Genomic DNA, 23506 nt, shown 5'->3' with positions numbered 1-23506 from the left:
TTTTTTTTTTTTTTTTTTTTTTTTTTTTTTTTTTTTTTTAAATGGTATTTTTGTAATCTATTTGATAACAGCTACAAATGCTGTACTGACTCCAAAGCCAAGAAGACAGAAACCCCCCAGTAAAACTGCTTGCATGTTGATTCTATGAGCTGCCAAGTAGAAAGAGCAAAACTGCAGTACGTGAGTCTAAGTGAGACTTGCAGAGACAGATGCAGTAAATAAATAGAGGATTGCACACTAGTATCTAATCTCAGGGTGGAAAACACAGTTCCAGCTTGAGAGGTAGGTGACGGTTAGAAGTCTAGAAAATGTGTACTTGAAAAGAGCAGAAGGATTGACAGTTCTAATAACCTCTGATCAGCCAGCTTTATCTGAAACTTCTTTTGCTTTATTTTTGTGTCTGTAGTCTCAAGTTAAATACATGCTCTGATTATTGCTCTCTAATGTGTATTTTGAATATCAGAATTCTAATTTATGTTGATTCTTTGTTTCAGGAATGTGCATGTTGAAAGTCAAGTGTCAATACTTCCTTTTTCCTAGTCAATCTATTTTGAAGTGGTATTGTTTCAATGAATTCCAAATTCATTGCATTCCTGCATTCAGCATGGATATGGCAGTGATTTAAGATGGTTGCATCCAAGATATTTCCTTATTTTATATGGTCTAAGCAAACCATTGTGCTGCAGTGGACCTTGAACCCTAGTCCGTTTTTCTGTCTTGTGGTAGGATTAACTGATGCTGATTACTTAAATGTTTATTTAGCTACTTCTTTAAAACCTGTACACTGATCCAGTATCTATCTCTCCTTATCTTTGAAGGCTACTATGAAATCCGAATCTTCCTTCCCGCAGGTTAAGTTCATCTCTTATTTTTATGGCTATCAAGCCACAGGAAAAAAAGTTGTATTTTCCTCTGCAACAGCCTATAAAACACCAAAGACTGTTACTACACTTCTAAAAAACACGTAATTATCATAGAATCTTAGAATGGCCTGGGTTGAAAGGGACCACAATGATCATCTAGTTTCAAGCCCCTTGCTATATGCAGGGTTGCCAACCACTATAACAGGCTTGCCCACAGCCACATCCCGCCTGGCCTTGAATGCCTCCAGGGCTTCCACAACCTCCTTGGGCAACCTTTCCAGTGCTTCGCCACCCTCTGGGTGAAAAACTTCCTCCTAATATCTAACCTAAATCTCCCATCTTAGTTTAAAACCATTCCCCCTTGTCCTATCACAATCCACCCTCATAAACAGCTATTCCCCCTCCAGTTTATATGTTCCTTTCAAGTAGTGGAAGGCCACAATGTGGTCTCCCTTGAGCCTTCTCTTCTCCAAGCTAAACAAACCCAGTTCCCTCAACTCTTTCCTCATAAGAGAAGTGCCACAGCCCTCTGATCGTCTTAGTGGCCCTTCTGTGGATCCGCTCCAAGAGCTCCACATGCTTCTTGTACTAGGGGTCCCAGGTCTGGACGCAGTAGTCCAGTTGGGGCCTCACAAGAGCCAAGTAGAGGGGAACAATCACCTCCCTCTCCCTGCTGGCCACCCCTTTTTTATTGCAGCCAAGAGAATAGTTGGCCTTCTGGACTGCAAGTTCACACTGTTGGCTCATGTCCAGCTTCTCATACCCCAGACCCACAAGTCCTTCTCCGCAGGGCTGCTCTCAAGGAGATCTTTCCCCAGTTTGTATAAGTACCTGAGATTGCCCTGACCAAGTGCAGCAGCCTGCACTTGGCCTTATTGAACTTCCTAACTCAAAGAAACTCAGTTTATTCAACCTTTTTTTACAAGTTTTATTTTCTAGCATTATAATCTCACTGCTCTACTTGCCCAGTTCTAGGCTCCTCAGTACAAGAGAGACATGAGCATGTTGATAGTTCAACAAAAGGCATGAAGATGGAAGGACATGCAGCATCTTTCCTATTAGAAAAGGCTGAGAGAGCTGGGACTTTGTAGCCTAGAGAAGAGGGGAGTTCTCAGGGGAGGATCTCAGGGGAGGATCTCATCATCAACATACAGAAATATCTGAAGGGATAGTGCAAAGAGGTTAGAGCTATTCTTTATTCACTGGTGCTCAGTGCCAGGAAAAAGGGCAGTGGGCACAAACTGAAGTACAGGAACTTCCCTCTGAAAATCAGGAAAAGAAAAAATGTGTGAAGGAAAATGTAGTTGTTTTTATTAGCCCTATATGAACAAATGTTGAATGTAAAATAAGAAGGTATAACAATTTTAAATTAAAGTGCCCCAATAAAAATGAACAATAATTTTATCTCACTCTTTCCTAATGGATTTCAGAAAAGAACAGAAGGTTGTTCCTAATTCCTTTCTTAAGCATAGCCACTCACATTCACAGCTTAATTATCCTTGGACATGGCCTTTGGATTTAGAGCTTGGGCTCTCTTAGAAACTACCCAGACCTGCTGAGAAGATGAATAATTTTCTGTTTTTAAACTAGCTTGGCAATTCTATATATGACAATAAGGAAAAGGGTCTGGATTGTAAAACATATTTCCTTTGTGGCCTGTAGGGAGATCCTTCCTCTACACACACCTCTGAAGGAAAGATCATAGAGCCACTGAGGAATCAGAAAAGAGGAAAGGTCAAAATCTGTATATATTCTGTATTATGTCATGTAGTTCCCACACAGTATTCATTTTCTAGTGAAATCTTCACATATGTACAGAATTGTAAACATGAGTAGTTAATTCAAGCCAAATTATCATGATACTGATCTTTCCTTTACTCTTTCCATACACTATTCAGCTAACAGGAAAAATGAAAAAAAAAAAAAAAAAAAGGAATGAGAACAGACATTGCTTCAGGATTCCAAACCAGCTGCCATCTAACCAATTCAGTAAATATAAAAAGTAAAGCACTAATCTTACTTTATATAAATGTAAAATTATATTTTCTACTCCAGCAGATGAAAATGAAACTGGAGTTTCCACTATGTCAGCATTATCACACTAAATGCAAAATATAATTCTGCCTCAAAAACATTTTTTTTTTTTTTTTTATTTTAGAGAAGATAATAAAATAGGACACATGTTTTTTCCTCATGACATAAGAAAAATACACCAATCTAGATTCCAATCTCTAAAACGTCTGTTAAGGAATGTGACATCTAGTTTCTGTTTCCTTATCTGAAAAATCACAATTGTCTTAAATCCTTGGCACATGATTAAACCAACTGCTATGTTAAAGGAAAATTACTCACAGCCTCAGGGTATTATTACTCGCAGCCTTTTCAATAGGATCTCTTCAGAGACAGAATACATTTTTGAGAAAGTCATAGACAAGCAATGGCTATCTTATCCCCGTAGTTTTTTAGTGATATCTCTTGTATTTTTAGCTTCAGCTTATTTGAGCTAAAATGGGAAGAGAAGAAATTTCTCTAGAGAAAACTCCCACAGACAATATGGAGAGGCCAAGAAATAAAAACAACTGTGAATTACTCTTGTGCACTTAAAATCTAACAGTTGTTGGCCACAAGAAAATTAACATATCTCTGTTTTTATTCCAGGCATAACTTCAGATTATGTTTTCTCATGGGCCTACTGAAGAAGTTTAGGTAGTCTTACTTTATATTTGGTCCTTGATAATTAAATATACAGTCTGCAAGGAGATATAGTATACTAGCAGTACCACCTGTAAATGAAAATATTCATTTTATTAAAATATTATAACAGTCTTTAACATCAGTGCTCTGAGAAAATCTCTTCACTGACTTTAAACCAATTTCTCGTGCAAAATCAAACCTATTTATGGTTCTCTTTCATTCAATGATACGTGAAGACAGCTCTGAAAGTAATGCCTCCTATTTTATTATATTAGCCTACAATGTAGAGACAAATGTTGATGGCATAGCACTAGAGGTTGAACCTTCCTGCCAGTATTCCATTACGTTTTGTTACCTTATGATAGATGACAGCAGAAGGGCAATCTAACAAAATGTTATCTGATATGGAAGTGTGTATGAACCAAAGGTGTGTCAGTGAATTCCCCTACATGGAAAAATGGCACCCATTGGCATCATTGACACTTGCTGAACGTTTATGGAGTCCGAACAGTGGATGTGGGCACAGTGAAGTGGTAGGTAGTGTGTTTCAGCAGTGGTGGCAGTGACAGTGGGTACCTCCAAAGGTGTATATATTTACAAGCATGGCATGCAGCCTCTTGCTTATTGCTGGCAAAAATGCATAGGTAATGGTGCTGAATATGTTGAAGAGTAGTGTTTTTTAGTTAAGAATTTCCTGCACCAAATAGTGTTATAGTACTCTTTGTATCTGTTATAGTTTCCGTGGAAAAAATAGGAAGCATTACTTTCAGAGCTTTAACCAACACACTTTGCTGGAACTACTAGATACAAATACACTGATACTTAAATGTTCTGCTGAATGTAGTAACATTTAACTTTAAAGAAATATGAAATGTTCTGTTGACTGAAACCCTCACAGATAAATCATCTTCCCACTCTGATTCAAGCACGCTTGTCTGTTGCATACACTGCGTGTATCATGAGAACGCTTACACTGATAGTGATGTGAGTCTCTGAATATAAATATTACGTTTGACTCATAGTGACAAGAAAGACTCAGACTGCATATCCAACAAGAAGCAGCCATGATTATGACAGGCCAAGTGAGGATAAGCTCGAATTTCCTAATTTCAACCATTATTTTCTCATTAACATTTTACTTCCTCAACCTTGTTCCCTATTATATTGGTTGTTATCATATGGACCTAGATCTTTTGACCTGTTCAGAAAGACCTTAGCATATAATAAATGCTGTAAAAATACTTAATTTTGCTATTATTTTAGAATGTGGAATATGCAAACTTTAAAAAAAAAAACCCAATACCTCCAACCAGAAAAAAGCTCAATTCCTCCAACCTCTCCCTTAAAGTCTTCCTTTGTGACTGATGACAGTGCAAGTCATACAAATGCGGGGATTAAGATGAGTAATATATGTAGCAGAATGTAATTAAATTGCGTAAGTTATGTTATTCAATATATAAGACAATAAACTCACTGTCTTTAATCTTGTGCAGGGTATCTGATAATGTATTTTCAGAAAAGCAACAAACCAATAAGAGCAGGGGTCCAAGTGTTTCCCTTTATAAGTATCAGTGATCACTAAAGACATTTCTTCATTTCAGTATTCCTATGATACCAATGATTTTAATGGTCTAATTAGTATCTCCCGTAGCCTGCATTATTCTTTTAGTACTGTTAAAAGAAAGTGTAGGGCAGCTGGACACCTGTTGTGTCTCACTGTCCTATTAATGACTCCAATCAGCAAGGAATCAATTCTAATAAGCTGAATTGTTCAGAATTGCATTGCCGAGAGATGAGCTTTAAGGATAAAGGAGAAAATAGAAAAACTATAAAGACAGTATGCCTCAGATTTATTACATTACTTTACTTAGAACTATAAGTAATCTTTGGGTTTTGCCTATTCTACAGTTACATTCTTCTATCTTTTCCCATTCGTGCCACCCCACGTTGCACCATCCCAGTCTTGTCTGTTCCTTGCAGAGGAAACTTTCTTCTCTGATTCCAATGACTGAGCACTTGAAATCAGATGGTAACGCAAGGAAGCTGGAATTATTCCTCCCTTCCTCCCTGCCTGCCTTCCTTATCTTCCTCTTCTTCCCTGATTCATTTGATGATCATTTTTACTGTATGCTCTACTTATCTAATATTTCTTTCAAGTTGCTTTTTGTTTTCCTCCCACATTGTTCAAACTAATGAAAGACCCATTGGTTAAATGAAATTTAAAAATGTGAAACAGTATTAAATACAGTATCGTCTTCCTTGATGTACAGTTAGACGTCTAAGCAATGACATTAGCTATGGTATTGTACTGATTTCAATAAGGACTGTAGTTTGATTACAGTTAGGATTGCTTTATGTGCTATTCTACAAACAAAATACCATTTTTGAAAATTTGAAGTTGGAAAAAGGAAATATAGGTTCAAATCAAATTAGAATGCTATCACCTGCATAAGAACTGTGAAAAAGGATGAGTTGAAACTTACAAAGATTAGTTGGTCCAGCAGAAGTGTTACAGAACATTTTTGTTTTGACCAAAGTGGGAACATATATCTACTTTTCTTATAGAGGGTTGTAAGATGATTTCAGTGCCTGGAGATATTCCATTTCTGAATTTACATTTTAGCTTTACTAGAAAGCAAATCAGATAACCAGTCAAAGCTTTTATTTCTTTGTAAAACATTAATTAATGATTTCAGCCTTTCTCTCACCTTGTTTTAGAGCTCAGCTTATAAAACCAGGCAATTGGTTGAGGACAGGTACCACAGCTTTTTTTGCTGCTGTTAAGTGTGACCTAATAAGCATGCATTTCCAAAAAAGACTTTTTTTTCCTCCTTTTTCCCCTGTATATATTGTATTTTTATGTGGTTGAGACTTTTCCTTCTTTCTTGATTTTTTTTTTTTTCCTTCATGTGAAATGTCTTGTAGTAGACATAGAACAGCCTGTATCATACTCAAGGAAATGAAAATTAAATGCTCTTTCATGCTGAGATTGAGTTGCATTTCTGTTCTCCCTCTTTACCTCAGTCCAGGAGAATATATGTACATATATACAGTTACTAAATAATAATTCTGTCTATTTGAGACAGTATATAGTCAGCTGTCTATAATAACAAGTTTACCATTCAGCTGCTTATTTTGATTGGATCCTATTTTTGTAGCATTAGAGAACAGATGTTCCTGGTGTAATCCGATAGTCATTTTTACCCTATTTTCTAATTTGTAGTCAAGGATAGATGATTTGATGAGACCAAGGCTGCTGTCAAACCTCTACCGTACTCTACCTCAAGCAAATCGCTTGACCTGAAAGAAAGAACAAACAGTTCTGCAGTAAAATTGTTTCGTTTTGTGCTGTACCTTAGTTGCATTTAGATGAACACCAAGCACCAGTCTCCTTATCCTTGCTGAACTTTGCCTATGGCTGGAAAATAATTTGATAGCAGGCTTGAGAATATACTTGATACTTATTTTTAAAGGAAAAATGAAGGGAAGAGTTGGCATTAACAAATTATGATAAGCTAAAAACTTGTGTAGAAAGAATTGAGCCACAGAGCATAATAAAGGAGGAAATGGAGCTCTGAAAGACAAGGTGCTGGTGTCAAACTTAGTTGCACCAGATTGGTAATAGAAGAATTTGTCATGAAAAAAATGTGGGTTTTTTTGCATGTATTAATTAGGGATTGGAGTTAGGGATTGATTTATCCCTGATGTGCAATTACATTATTATTTCTATTTTATTTGGTTTTTCTTTTCTAAACTGTCCCAAGTTGTGGTAAATGTCTGAAAAAGCTCTATGGAGAGGTCCTTTTCATTCTATAAACCTATAACCATTTGATGCTTCAGCAGCACAACGAACACACAGATCACATGAATTTCTCTTACTAAGAACAAGAAATTCAAGTTAACTTATTCATATTTGTCTGTTCCCTTTTGTGGCTGTTTTGATTGTTAATTTTTAAAAATTATTCTATAGATGTTTTCATTTTTATGATAATATTCTTAATATTTTGAAGTACCTGTATAAATGTGTGCTGTGAATTTTTAGCGTTATTAACATCTTTTTATAGGTAATGACAGCATTGTTCCTGAGATGTTAGGTGCTGTATTAAATGCTGAGTGAAGCATAGGATAAAATATTATAGGCAATTTGTAATGCCTGTTGTTTAAGATCATGTGTAACTTTGTCCTTATTTTCCCTCTGGTTTTACAGGGCACAATGACTACATGTGTCCTGCCACTAACCAGTGTACTATTGACAAGAACAGAAGAAAGAGTTGCCAGGCCTGCCGACTAAGAAAATGCTATGAAGTAGGAATGATGAAAGGTGGTATGTACACTGCAGTCAACAAATCCTCAGCATTGGTGTCTGCCTTCCTGTCTTTTATCTTCATTGGACAGATGATACAGTTCCTAAGCAGGAATATTTTTTTTTTTCTGAGCTGAAGTATATTAAATCAAAGAACATTTAAATAAAAAATAAAAGCAGCTCAAATCCCATGTTTTTATTCTCAGCCAAATTTAGATCAAAATTTGGACTTTGATGGACCTATTATTCTTCTGTTAATATTTTTAATGCATGATTTTTTGGGTCTCTGTTTGTAGAAGCCAGATTGTGATGAAAGAAACTTAACTCAAGATTTTGTAGCATTTTGCAGTTCAGTGTGAGAAGCACTGGTAATCTCAGATCAGTCCATATTTGTTAAAAAACAGCAGCAATAACAAAGCAGAAACCTGTGAATATCCAATACTTATTCGTTTAGTTCTTGAAAGGAAAGTTAGTTCCTTTATTCCAGTACTGTCCACATACTGTTTATGTGAACTAATTTTAACAAAACTGAAAGGCTCGCTTATTTAATGTAAACTGGACAAGATGCCAATTCATTGGAAGATAGGTAAGTAGTAAATGATGTCAGAGAAGAAGAGTTAGTCACTGAATGCCTCAGCTGAAGTGGCATACCAGTGAATTATTTTATACATATACTCAGTCATGAAGTTTTGGAGGCAAAATTAGAAATAACTAACAGTGCAGAATAATTGCCATAGTGTGTTCCTAGATGGAAGAGTTCTTCAACTTCCCACAGTTTCCCTTTGGGAAGTTATACAGGACAATAAGGTCTCCACTGAACCTCATTTTCCCCAGGCTAAACAATCCCAGTTCCCTCAGCTGCGATATTTGATAATTTGACAACTGACAATATTTGTCAAAAGCAGAGAGAAGTCAAGTTCTAAGAATCTATATTTCAGATGAATAGGAAATCATGAAAACATTTGCTCTAAATCAGAAGAAAACTTTATAATAGACCACTAAAAATTCAGATTGCTTTTATTAATGAGGAATATTCACTGGCTTTATCAAAACCTATTTTAATGCAAAAAGTTTGCAAAGCAGTAAGCGTTCAGAAGAGAAAGGAATAGAACACATTTTACGTGCGGAAGAAACTAATTGTTAAATTAGAGATTAGAGATTGATCCTTCTTTTTTTTTTTTCTGGCATACCTAATGTTTACTTATTCCATGATGAGCAGACCATATGGGAACAAGAGGAAGGAGTACCTCTTCATGTCTATAGTTCACAGATCACATAGCAGTTTCTAAATCCAGTGGTGCAGTTGGCTAAGACAGGTTTGGGAATCCTGGGAGAAAGATTAAAGGGGAAAAGGTAAAGGTGCTGCTGTCCTTTGATGTTGTATATGCATTTTTCTCAAATCAAGAATTAGAAGGGAGCTGAGACTGATTTTATTACTCTCTGTGTTGTGATGTAGGCATTTGGAAGATGTTTAATCCTTTTTTAAATTTTAATCCTTGATTGTAGCAATTTTTTTCCATAAAGTTGTGTATCTCTGTAGATTTTTGTTTCTTTCTTAATATCTTGGTGATTACTTTTAATAATCAAATTTATGCAATCAGTATGACAGCTACAGTTTGGAGAAATTAAGATTTCAGACGAGGCAAACTAATATAAGAAAATGTAATGCATAAATTTACCACATAGCCTATTCCAGATAAATCATTAAAGTATGTTAAAATACATTATTGTTTTATGATGATTCTATTATGTCTTTCATTTGGCATGTCTCCATCCATTTATGCTTGTATGTTTTTAATTAATGAGCTACTCTACCAGTCTCATGAAGATAAAAGTTAAGTGCTTATTTTTGGTATGCCATCTGGTTAACTTCTAAACTGTTAACTTTTAAATGTTTTTGTTGTTGTTTTGATTTGTTTTCCCAGGGGAGTTGTCTCAAGCTTTTATGTTGTGAAATATCTCTTGCAATTCTTTCTTTAAACATTTCTGAATTACAGAGTATTCCCCCCCCCAAAATTAGTTATCTTGATAGAATTTTTAAATTGAAATAATCTTGTTTTGTTTGTATGAAAGAATTTGTCTTGTTGAAAAGGATCAGTTGGATCGTGCATTTGAAAAAAAGAAATTGTAATATCTCACTTTTATATTTTCATCTACGATTGTTAGTTACATGATTTTTGCTATGGTTTACAGCTTTTAGACACAGTTGAATACTTCTGTACCTTTTCTTTTCTTTGAATGAATCTCAGTTTTCCTTCTCTGAGATTTCTTCTTAGCTGAGATTTCTTACTAGGATGTGTGTTCATCTATTGTTTAACTTCTGAGCAATAGCCAATATTATTGAATAACAATAACTACAAGGAGAACTAGGCAAATTATTGTTTATTTTTTCCTGGTTAAGCATAAGTTATTTAACTGTGGTTTCTGAGTTATTACTTCAACAAAGTTACTTAATTAAATACAGAATATAAGAACTTAATGTATTCTCTTTTTATTAGACACCATTGAAATATCTTTAGGCATTCTTTCAAAAAGTGGAGGCTTCAAGTGGCTCTTGAAGTCAACTGTAGGAACAGTTATTTATGAGTTTGTGTGGAAAAATAATTTTTTTCACCCGGCTTTTCTTTAGTCTTTCAAAAACTTCTTCCAGTACTGCAGAGCTTTTTTCCTTTCTATCCTCTATGTTTGTTTCTTTATGCATCAATTATTGTGTTGTTTGGAGATACAATTAGACTGATAGATTCTCTGTTGCAGTTAGCATCTGAGACAGGGATTATAGCTGCTAGATTTTGTCCAAGCTTTTTCTGAACAAGGCTTTAAAATCACATGCTATGACTTAGACCATGCACTTTCATGTTTGCATGTGAGGATAAAGTGTTCTCACAGAATTATCTCGTTATCATGTGCTTCTTCTGGTTGACAGCAAGAAGGAATAACGTTGCTTTTTTCTTATGATATTTATGAAGACTGCTTTTGTTCTGTTTTGTAGAGCTGTATGCTAGCTTAATATTTCACAGTGTGTGGGGTCCTGCAACATACTCCCAGACTCCAAATGGAGTTCTTACAGTTGTTGCAGTCCTGAAGCTTCAACTGTGTATATGGTCCAGGTGATCTCTGCTCCAATATACATCTCCACTTCTCCTCTGTTTAATGACTTGTCTTCAACTAGTTCCATTCTTGGAAATCAAAACCACTTTATTTTAATTTCTTTTTATTTTTATTTTTTAATAAAATAAGAAAAAATGTTTCAATTAATCAATTAAATATTTTGTATACATTTTGATAAATGGATCTGAATTTCTGGCTATAAGAATGCTACATTGTTCTGTTCATATTATATATGACCGCAGACTTAACATCAAGTATCCTGTTGAATCAGAGCAACTTGGTGCTAATGAAATCAAAATTAACCACTTTAAATACTGTCTCCACAATGACAAATCAGTTATTTCCTTGGTAAGATATTCTTAGCCACTCTGAGACCCACATAATTTATCAGCTGTCTGATGTCTTTCCAATCTTGAGTCATATGAAATGTGGTGATTGAGGATTTTAGAGCTCATGTGCTAGATCCATCTGGTGATCATACGATCTGGGGTGTTTATTATCTTTGAATAGCCTGAATCCAATGTTGTAGAGAGAAGATTCTGAGTTTGGGAGTGTCATTTCTGAGAACTATGAAATTACTGTGTAGTTGAAACCTATGTACTGTACTACTCCTCCCAGACGTTATCTAGGAAGCTTTCAGAGATTGGTGTAGTGCAGCCCAGGGAAGAAAAGTTGGTTTGATGTACCAGTCTGCCATAACTACAAGCCAGATACTTGTAAAAAACATTTACTTCTAGTCTCTGGAAAGAATAAACACATTCCTATTTTCAAGTTTTCTCTTACGTTCTCTTGAACTTGTCTACCTCTAATGATATGGGAATTCAGTCTGGAGAAATTCAGAGTCACAGTAGTACGTAAGATCAAAACAAATTTTTACAGAGAAAATAAAAAGCACTCAGCAAATTTACCTTCTGCTCAGAGAAGAACCTTACTCTTTTTTTTTTTGTCTTTAAATGGAGAAAGCTATGCTTTCTTACTGAATACTATATTTGCTCATGTTAAAAGCCTTCCTCTCCCCCCAGTAGATAAGTAAAACATACAGAAAAAGCTAGAAAGTTAATAAAATCATTCTCAAAAGCAGAGGTAATCTATGTCTGATGCAACAACTGGAACGTTTCCAGGCTTTCTGGTTTTCTGTATAATTATCTTCTAATGAAATATTGTATCAAAAATAGAAATTAGTGAATGAAGGCAAATGGCTTAACAATGTGAAACTATTTTCATTTGTCCAAAGAGAACCTTTTTGATTTTATTGGACATGCTGTTCTGTACTCAACCAAATAACTGCGTAGGTGGGGTCTGATAAATGTATGAGAAAATGTACGTTTTTAATATATAGTTGATGGACTGTAAGCATGTACTCAAGCAGCATTTGAAGAAAAGTTTTGTGAGTTTAGAATGGTCTCTTGGAAAAAAAGATGAAGTTAAAACCCAGCTTTTTAGTGAAACATGAACACTTTTGCAAATATGCTTTATCTTCTCATTCCAAGCTAGAAGGAATACCAGGAGGGATCTTTGTCTGCTCAAAGCTGGCTAAACACTGCATTCAGACTAAATTGATTAAGATTTTTTCCAGCTAGGTCATGAAAATCTCCAAAGGCTGAGATTTTACGGCCCCATCTGACAATCTGTTTCATGCTTGTTTATACTCCATAGCTATCCACCAGCTACCCATTCACCAGTACCTGAGGTATTTTTCAGCCGAGCTGCGCTTAATCTTTTGTCCTCTAGCTTATATTGGTAATGGGGATTGCTTCAACCCATGTACCAGATCTTGCATTTGGATTTGTTGAACCTCATGATGTTCACCTGGGCCCACTGCTCAAGCCTGTCAAGATCCCTCTGAATGGCTTCCTGTCCCTCTGGTGTGCTGACCTCACCCCACAGCTTGGTGTCATCAGCAAACTTGCTGAGAGTGCACTCAAACCCATTGTCTGTGTCACTGATGAAGATATTAAATAGTATTGGACCTGATATTGACCCTTTGGGGGCACTACTCATCAATCATGACTAATGTCTGGTTCTTCTAAAGGATTCACTGTGAACCCTGGAATGCTTATAGATTCACTGTAAAGACTACATAGCAATGAGGCTGCAGCCATTCTTACTCTAGCCAAAACTTACTATGATTTGTGCAGGATTGTCAGCACTGGAGGTGATTCAGTTGAATGATGGATTAATTGAACTTCTGTTGCTTCTCTTGTGCATCTCCTCTAGCACTCTTTAAAATGTGCTATGAAGAAAAAATGCCAAAATACATGTTAGGAAGTAGCATGTCTTACACCTTTATCTCTAATTAGCAGATCATTAGATCTCAAGCTGTGAATTATGAATAGTCATTAGAGATCATAAATTACATTTATTTGATTGCTATCAGCATTTCTGGTCATCAGGTCTCCAAAAGCTTTACATGAAAGACCAGTTTTATGATCTTATGATTGTACGACTAATTCTATGATTATAGCTGATGGGACACTGGGGCAATGTGACGCTTAAAGTGACTTGATCACTGAGCAAGGTCAAGCTGGAACAGTCTCTGAGCAACCTGATCTAGCTATAGATGTCTCTGTTCAATGAAGGGGAGTTGGACCTGTAAGGGTTCCTGAACTGAAATGATTCTGTGAGCAAAGTGGTGGAGCACTGGGCTCTATACTCCCCACTGCTGCCTCTCTCTCCCTATCTCTCTATTTTAACAGTGGCAGCATTGATTGTAGAGAAAAAGTTATTGTCTGTAAATGATTGAGAACCATTTTTGAAACAAAACAAAACAAAACAAAACAAACAAACAAAATTCTGTGATAGAATCATAAAATATCCTGAGTTCGAAGGTACCCATAAGGATCACCAAGTCCCTTGATTTTTATTTTTGATTATCTAACCTAAGCCATCAAAGCTTGATTTGATATTTTGGTTATCAGTCATTATGCCAGTTTTCTTTTTTTTTTTTTTTTTCATGTACTAGATGATGTGCTATCATCTGATATTACCCTTGTCCAACAGAATTTAATGACAAAACAGAGGAGCTACATTCAGGTCCAATACTTTGTGAAGTAATCAAACAAGGAAGTGTCCTGAATTGGTGAAGGCCCTTTAAAATCTTGGTGTCAGTGAACTGTCATGACAGTAGGAGGAAAAACAAATATTGAGGTACACCAGATTCTGCTTAGCTCACAAAAATTAAAGAGCCTGTCCAAGCCTATTCTCAGAGCAATATTTGCCTACCAATGTAGATTGGCAAAAAACTATTGCTTTGGAAGAATACAATGTTCAGTGACTAGGTCCAATTACAGCTTGATGATGGAGTTGCAATAGTTCAGTTTCTTTAAATGAATGAAATCATCACACTCAAAAACTATATATTAAACAAATAAATGAATGGCTTAATTATAAACATGATATCCAAAATAATTTTTATTGCTTCCAGTGTTAGCAACTGGAAAGACATGTCGTTTGCCAATTTTCTGCTAATTTAATCAGACACTGCCATTCTCCTCCTCTTACTATTTTTGTGTCTTTCAGCCTGTTGATCAGGCCCGGAAAAAATTTGTCTGATGAGAAATATTAATACTCCATGGCATTTATCAACAATGATTTTAACTTACATACCACCATCTTGTGGTACTTTACAGAAAAATTTTGCATAATCTAAATTCTAATTGAATTTAGGATCAGTTATATTCAGTAACATTTTAGAGATATCTCCTATTCTGCAATAAAACCTGTGCAGTTTTATGGAAAAAAATTCCATGTCAATGCTTTCAGTTATTAAATAGCAAGCATATAACCAATTATCAATAATGTCAGTAGAGTTTTTTAACTGTTTTGCTTCTGGCCCCTTCCCTCACTGTACTGGAAAAGCCAAAGATATAGGCCTGCCAAAGCTGACAGGCTTGGGAGATAGGATGGATGACACAGGGACAAAAAGTAGGGGCAAAACTACTACTGCAGAACCTTAAAGTCTGCTATAGTTTATAAAACACGTATATGTTGAATTGCTTTAATATGATAGTACTAAAGTATCTCCACTAGGCATTTTCTTGTGGATATTATTCTCTTATGGATATGGTAATATCTAATTAGAGGCTTTTAGGAAATTATCAAAGTCCTCAGCACATACACCACTGCCACTGTTGTAAATGGTACATGGAGTACAGTGATTAGAGACCAAGAACTTCAGAGTTCCTAAAAAGATCTGATGGCATTTTTCTAAAGGCAGACTATTAAATGTTGGTTTGTTTCAGTTAAGAAAAAAAAAGAAAAAAAAAATTGTTAAGGATCAAAAAGAAAAATAAAAATAATACATTAGTTCTTCTCTTACCATATTTTGTTATTGTAAGAGGCAGAGGGAGTTCTACCAGGTGAGCATGTACTTAAGAATCTCCAGCAAAGTTAAATAATCTTTCAAAGTATGTAGTTCTTGTCTCATGTCAAATTTGCAGAATTTGAAAATGCTATCAGGGCTTGTGGTTACAAATTTCACACAGGGAACTATATTTCATACCACATAGGAATTGTTCAAAGCACTTGATGGATGGACTACTTACTGAGTGGATAAAGAATTGACTCAATGGTCTCATTTGAAGAGTTGTGGTCAACAATCTGTGTCCACCAGTGACAAGTCGTGACACTTTGTTAATAGTAGTACCAGCACTACTTATCATCTTTATCCTCAACGTGAACAGTGGGGTGCTGGACACGCTCAGCAAGTTTGTAAATGACAAATCTTGGGAAGTCCAGGAAGGTCAAGCCTGTTTTTGTGCTTAGGACTGCCCTGACTGATGTACTGCACATCACATCATCATGCTGTACACATCATGTACAGCAACAACACATCATCAGTAGGGTAAAACTAACCTGTCTCACGACGGTCTAGCACATCAGTCAGGGCAGTCCTAAGCACCAAAATAGGCTGAGCAATGAGTAAATAGAGAGCAGTCCTGGGGAGAAAGACTTGGGGGTGTTGATGAATGAAAAACTAAACATGAGCTGTCAGTGTGCACTTGCAGCCCAGAAAGCCAACTCTGTCCTTGGCTGCATTAAAGAAGTGTGGCCAGTGAGTCAAAGAAAGTAATTCTCTTTAACTCCGCTCTTGTGAGATCCCACCTAGGTTCCTGCATTTGGCTCTGAGGCCCCGAGTGTAAGAACATGGACCTGTTGAAGTGAATCTAGAGAATGAGGAAGATGATCAGAGGGCTGGGGCACCTCTTTTATGAAGGAAGGTTAGGGAGCTGGGGTTGTTCAGCGTGGAGAGGGTTCTGAAAGAATTCATGAGAGGCTTTGCATTATCTAGCGGGGGCCTTCGAGAAGGCTGTAGAATGACTCTTTATTGGGGAGTATAGCCATGGAACAAAGTGTACTGGTTTTAAACTAAGAGTAGATTTAGATTAGACATAACTATGAAATTCTTCACTGTGAGCATAAAAAGGCACAAGAGCAGATTACTCAGAGAAGGTATGAATGTCCCATTGCCAGAAGTGTTCAAGGCCAGGCTTTAGGGGGCTTTGAGCTGTGTGATCTAGCAGGAGATGTTTCTGCTCATTGCAGCCGTGGTCAGAACTTGGTGATCTTTAAGGTCCCTTCTAAATTAAACCATTCTATGATTGTATGAATTCTGTGATTTGAAGCAATTGGAAACCCACCTGTATTTTCAGCACAATTTACATTTCTGTTTGATATCCTAAAATAAATGGTTAGGAAATAAACAATAGGATAATTATATGAATCAAATTCAAAAGAAGAAATTTTTCAAACCTGTAAAATTTGAATTTGGAAAATGATGTTACTTTCCTGTGAACAATGTTTCTGCCGAGAGAACCAAGTGGAAAAACAAAACAAAACTAAACTAAACCCCCTAAATATCAAAGCTTTAAAAAATCTCTTTGGAAAGATCATAATTCTGAGATATGTTACGTCATTAGGACCTACACTGCAATCATAGCTAAAGCAAGTCTCCATCCTTTATAAATTTATCGAGACTGTAACTATATTCCTGACATCTGCTTATGTACAGCAGCTTTAGAGGAGCTTCTTTAAGGCCTTAAAGAAACATTAAAAAAATAATGACTTCATCATGCGTAATGAGGTCTGTCTAAAAAGAAAAATAACTGTAAGAGGTCCTGAGGAGACAGCTACCTTGCATGCATGCACCTAAGACAATTTTTAGATGACTGTAAAGCCAGTCACACTCTGGTGATACTCAGGTTTGCATTCAGAAAGGCACTTCTGGCTTGTTCACACTGTTATTCTTTGCCAGACTGTTACTTTTGTGCCTTTCTATCAATGACAACAATGATATTAGTGTAAGCCTGGGCACAGTTCCAGAGCTGCTCTGCAGCATTTTAGAAAATAAGTCCTGTATGAAGATACCTGAGACTGGACTTTTGATTTCTAGTCTGTTCAACTGTCAGTTTCAGTTTCAGATCCCCCCATTCTCCATGTAAACCCTTTCTGGCATAGAAAAATCTAGAATTTCTTCCTTTGTGAATACTGATGTGATCATGTAGCTTCTCTGCTTTGGCTGCGCTTTACTGCATATTCTTTGAATGCTCTGCTTACCAACTGGACACGGACCCTGTATCAGTTTTAGACTGAAATTGTATCAAAGACACTTCTACATACCACCCTAAGGATTACCAATTATGGTCTAAGTGTTACTTTTAATTTCCTCACTTACTCAAAGTATGATTTTAAATCTTTTTACTCTGTTTTTAGTCAGTAAAATTCTTCTTTTATAAAAGGGAAAATAGAAACTCCTTTTCCTCATAGACTTAATATAGAGGTTTATAGGATAAAATACTGTCTCATCCACTGTATGGACCTGGAACTCTGGAGAAAAATCTGCTATCTCCTCCCACTAATCAGAGAATGTTTTACTTTTGCACAATTATGAGAGAGTGTTAAGAAAAGAAATTGCTTTGGAAGTGAATGTATTTTTATGGCCAGACTAGACAGTGATAATGCAGTAGAAAGAAGGCAGTGACTTAAAAATTTTAGTTTTTAAGTTTTTTTCATTACATGTTGTGCATTCTAAGATGTTTATGGTTAGTTTATGACTAACCGAGCTTTACTGAATGGGGAAAAAAAGAAAAAAGAAAGAGGAAAAAAAGCCTGAGAAAAATGCTGCAGATGGAACATTGTTGTGACATCACAAGACAGGATACGTTGTTACTGGTTACATTCAAAATGTCTGTAACTACATTTTGCCCTCTTTAATTTTTCTATAAAATAAAATAGTTATATCCTGCTCCAAATTATAACATTAAAACGTCCCCAGGTGACGTGTCATGCAATGAGAACTGCAGTGAAATAGATAGAAAATAATTTTCTGTGAATGATGCATATGGTCATGATGTATATGAATAAAATGTCCTAATAGATAGTTAAAATTGCAAAGTGAAATTCTCAAATGTTAGAAAATAGACCAACTATGTATTCTATGATTCTATGATTCTATGGCACAAAAATATCTTGGCTTGGTTTTATCAAGTGAGCTGGTTTTTCAGTCTTAGTGTCAAAAAAAGGTTTACTGAGTTTTATGAAATGCCTTCCCATTTATCGCAAATAATAAAGTCTTTAATTATTTATTAATTTAGTTTAAATTTATTCCTGAAATAAAAACATAAAAATAAATTTGGGCAGAGCATATCTTCCAAATTCAGAATGTTATGTTCAGCTTCACTCAGTGCATCACTCTTTGCAGGGTGACAAGAAGCCAGTGCAGATGAATTAAAACTATTGCTGTCCTTTAGATTCTGATTTATTTGTAAGCATCTAAGCATGCTTACATTTGTTAAATGTCCTCTATTAGGTTAAACATTCATCATATCCTTGTTTTATGTAACAAGGCAGGTCTGGAATAAGTTTAATGTGAAAAACATACAAACCAAAAATAATCCTACAGAGCGATTCTATGGCACAGACAATTAAGCCAAAGGTGCTATATTTGTTTATATTAACCTTTGATGGATTCTTCTCTCCCACATGTTTGATCTGTAACTCTCAAAGACAAACCAATGTCTAATGTATTCACAAGTTCAGCTTTGTTTCAGCATGACATTAAAAAGAACTTCTTGTTGACTGTCCTGAACCTTCTGTGGGGTGTTTTCCTTTGATATTGTCTTGAATTAAAGAAGAGTGAGCATTGGTTTTTTATTCATCTTGCTATTCCCAATCTGTAATCTTGTACCTGACTTGCAAGACAAGCAGACCTAGTCAATTTAGCGGTTTCTCACACCAAGTTTATTTCACTGTTCAGATCATCTTACATGTCTCTCACTTATTAGATCTTTTTCAGTTGTTTTATATTTTAGAGAATTTTTAAAATGGGAAGAACAGAACTGCATGTAGCATTCATTATGGTGTGCCTCGTGGGTTAATATAATCTGATTTATTAAGATGCTTTGTTCTCTCTTCCTCTCTTGGTAACTTCTAGTATTCTGTTTACTTTCTAAACTAACTTATCTGATGTTTTTATAGTATTATTATAACCCCAAGATAATATTTTTGAATTATGTCTACTCTAAGATCATCTAATTTTTTTTTTTTACGTTGCACAGTAGAGGATCCAAGAATACTTTTAACTCTTCAAAGGAAAACTGCTGCATGAGCAGCTGCAGAATTTGGAATGTGGGAAAGTTAGCAAATGTTTAGTGTATATGAACCATGTGGTTTTCATTACATGATTATTTATTTATGTTTTGAAGTGTAATTTTAGTTCAATAACACTACAGTGAAATAAAGCATACTACCAAATATATTTGTTGCAGAAAGTATGCGTATTACTGAGTGGTCCATGCATACTGACAGAGTGGTCTGATGAAGCAAGCTATCAAAGAGACTAACTCCAGGATGGCATTGTTCCAAAATAAGTCATTTTTTTCTTAATAGCAAGAATCTCCCCCTCATCTTCTAAACAGAAATAGTTTAGTGGTAGTAGGTATTATTGAATGAAAAATGGGAACAGTGGTGCACTTCAGACTTTTGGCTTACAACTAGTTTAACTAATGGGAAAACGTAAAGAGGTTAAGTAGTAAGGGTGATGAAAGATCTATGGAACTTGCTGTATATGGAAAGATTTCTAGAATAGAATCAGGAGGTCTGCTAGGTATTAAAAGAATTAGGACTTAGATTAATCTTCAAGTACAAATTCATTGAACATATTACTGTTTTTAAAGAAAGAGGCATACTGATCTATAGATGCTCTCTTTATCATTGAGAGAGCACACCTGCTGATAGGATCTAAAAGCCATTAATCTGAGGAAGAAATTATATAAAGAAATACTGGATTTGAGAAAAAAACAAATCGAAACAATAACAACAACAAAAACTGGAAACCTAATAGATTATATTTTTTGTGGTGTGAAAAAAAGGTGATCAAAGGTTGTCTTTTCTCTCCCCCACCCACCAGGAAGATCTGTATTCATTATTTTCAGGGCCAACAGATTTCAAAGTTTTTGTTTGTTTGTTTGTTTTGTTTGTTTGTTTGTTTGTTTAATTTTTCCTTCCCCTCAGTTTCTTGAATAGTTTGCTCCATCCTTCTTATTCTTTTTGTTTTAAACTGGGACTAGAGCTGCATATTGTGGAGGAACTCCAGAATAACCCTTGTGGCTATCCAGCATTAGTAAATTAGAAATTGAAGTTAGGAGACTGCTACCTCCAAGGCTCTTTCTAGTCCTCCTGCCATTCTGAGAGACGAGACATTTGGAGAGGCTTAGTAGCTGAAGTTCTTTTTTCCATATGGAAGAAGCTGATACTGCAGATTATTTATTTTTCTTTCAATTTCAGAGATGTAAGTTGTTTTTTTTGGAGGGAAATACTGTGGCAAGTGCCTAATCTGGTGGGCCAGCTTCTTCACTTCTTTTCTCTACAAGAAAGTGAAGGAGAGAAAGTAAGGGTGTTCTACCTTCTATGCTTATAAAGTATGATTTTGTCTTCTACTGACATTCTGCTAGGACTAATGAACTGTGGAAACGGTGGGAGCGGAGTGGTCCCTATATGGACTACCCACACAAATGGTCTGGTAGGCTCTATCCACCCAACAGCCATGAAATCCTTGGTGTGATTGCAAGCTTGGTATACACATCATTGTCTGCCTCTTCTTCATGGCTCAGTTCCTTGTGTGCCTTCATTTTATACTCATCTTGCATTTAACCAATTTTAAGTATTTAACTCAGCCTCAAAATGCCTGTTCCTCCTCCACTTAAAGCCAGCATTTATTGTTTCTTTATGATTGGAGTACACATGGGCTTTATTTGCTTGTAACCTTTCCACAAAAGAGATTCTACTTTACTGTAAAGTAAAGTAAAGGCTCAGTGTTGTTGTTCTAATTAGTATGGCTGACTCGATAACTTCCAAAGGTTCAGGGTCATTCATTGCTAAGCACGTTGCAGAAATGTGCAGTAATGACAAATACAATTTCTGTTCCAGTTGTTACTGACTTTTGACAGTAGGTCTCCCACACTAGATTTGAGGTGGAAATTATCTTCCCTTTTCTTTTTTTCTTTTTATCTGGTTGTGCAGCAATCTTTATTGCTGTATAAGGCCATCTTATGACAGTAACTTTTCTGGGTGTTTCTTACCTAACTAGGAAGATCACGTGCTCCACAGTAATAGGTTGGTGTTTAGTTAGAATTGGTAAACTTGAGGAAAGCTTTCTTTTGAGAGCTATTTCTATGATACATGTAGGCCAGCTCAGGTCATGAAGTTGCTATTGATGAATTGTTGAACAGTTACATACTAGAGGTTAGGACATGACATTAAGGTTTGTGCTGTAAAAAATATTTAACTTATTTCCAGTTACTGCCTATTTCTGATACTATACTTTTTAAAATACTTTTTCTCTCCAACTACTCATGTAAGATTCCACATATAGGAAGAAGACTTGACACAGTAAACCAGGAGTTAATACTCCACTGGCCTATCAACAGCAGCTCCTAATTGGCTGAGGTCTAATTTATGTAATGCCTGTGTTCAAAGAAAGGAGTTCATTATATTCTTGTGTGTCTCTAGGAATCCGGAAAGACCGCAGAGGTGGTGGGCGAATGATGAAACAGAAACGTCAAAGAGAGGAACAGGATTCCAGGAATGGGGAGGCTTCTTCTACAGAGCTGCGAGCTCCCACCCTTTGGACAAGTCCACTAGTGGTTAAACATAACAAGAAGAACAGTCCAGCCCTGTCTCTGACAGCAGAACAGATGGTCAGTGCCCTGCTGGAAGCTGAGCCACCCATAGTTTATTCTGAATATGACCCCAATAGACCATTCAACGAAGCATCTATGATGACCCTGTTGACCAACCTTGCAGACAGAGAATTAGTGCACATGATCAACTGGGCAAAGAGAGTTCCAGGTAAGGAAAGAAAGCCCTAATGAACTGTAAAAAGCTCAATGTGGAGAAAAAAAAAAAAAAAAAAAGTTCAACATACACAGCAAGCAGCAAGTACATTAACTCCATTTTCCCTGCACTATTAAGTATTGTACAGTTTTGGGAATGTTTTCCAATTTTAAAAAAATGCAACACAAAACAAACAGAAAAACTTAAAGCTGAAGTAGAATAATAAAAGTGGAATCTAGTCTATTTGATCTAATTATATTCATTATCTAGACTCCTTTTGAAATTAAGGTTGCTCAGCTTTTTGAAATATCTGCCATTAAATCAGCATTTCCAACAAGAGCAGTAATATTAGTATTATTTATTTGCAAATTTACCTTTTTGTCTGTAAGTTAGAGACCTTCCCTACATTTTTTGTCTGAAAAATCATACAGAAACACAATTTTTTTTTTTCCTGAATACTTTTTTTTTTTCCATTTGAACTGAAAGTTTTTATCACTTTGTCACATCTTGTTTGCTTAGCTTTAACCTCTCAGTTCTAGAAGAGAATTTTAGAATTGTGAGACCATTTTGGTTGAATATACATTGCACATTCCATCATATGGTTTAATTAATTATGAATGAAATGAGATGACAGTTTTGTAATTAAGGTACATCATCTTTTAAAATGTCAGTCTACAAGGTTTAATTTCAGAAATTAACATTTTAATGCTTATTAAAAATGTATTGTAATTTTACTTTACATAGGCAGCATACACAGTAATATATACTTTAAAGTTCACTGGAATTTTGATCTCTTAAATTTTTACTGTAGCTGTTTATTTCATTAAAACTGTGTAGCTGCCTTACAAAGGAATATTAGGGAACACTTCTGCATCTCTCACTCACTATTACAGCGTGCATACCTCAACAGCATTGCTTGAGTTATGCCATTTTTCTAGTTTTCTTCATTTAAACTTGGCAAGACTCTTTCTGGCAAATCATTAACCCATAAAATCCGAGTCTTTTCCAGTCCTCATGGGTTCCTTCTTAGCACTTTTCACATGTCACTCTGTGGACTCCAGCTATGATCAACAAGAACCTGTGAGTTTTCCATTTCTCATCATACATTATAAGAAATCACCTGAGAATTTCATTTTTTTTTTCTTTTTTTTATAAAGCTGCAGTGGTTAAGGCCTGAATCACAGCCTGTTCAATTCAAGAACAAGTT

At 35.7% G+C, this 23506-nt stretch overlaps 1 protein-coding gene across 1 annotated transcript in view; it reads left to right on the top strand.

The window, feature by feature from the left end:
* The window catches only part of ESR1 (estrogen receptor 1), a 156469-nt gene that overhangs the window by 83209 nt on the left and 49754 nt on the right, over nucleotides 1-23506 (top strand). The window contains 2 exon segments of the mRNA XM_042839647.1: nucleotides 7765-7881; nucleotides 21976-22314. Coding sequence (XP_042695581.1) covers nucleotides 7765-7881; nucleotides 21976-22314 — 456 coding nt within the window.

This window comes from Centrocercus urophasianus, unplaced genomic scaffold (assembly GCF_019232065.1).
Source record: "Centrocercus urophasianus isolate 14NV4802_14NV808 unplaced genomic scaffold, USGS_Curo_1.0 seq_10, whole genome shotgun sequence".
Lineage (NCBI taxonomy): Eukaryota > Metazoa > Chordata > Aves > Galliformes > Phasianidae > Centrocercus > Centrocercus urophasianus.
The sequence above is the reverse complement of the archived record's forward strand: the minus strand, read 5'-3'. Positions and strand labels throughout refer to the sequence as shown.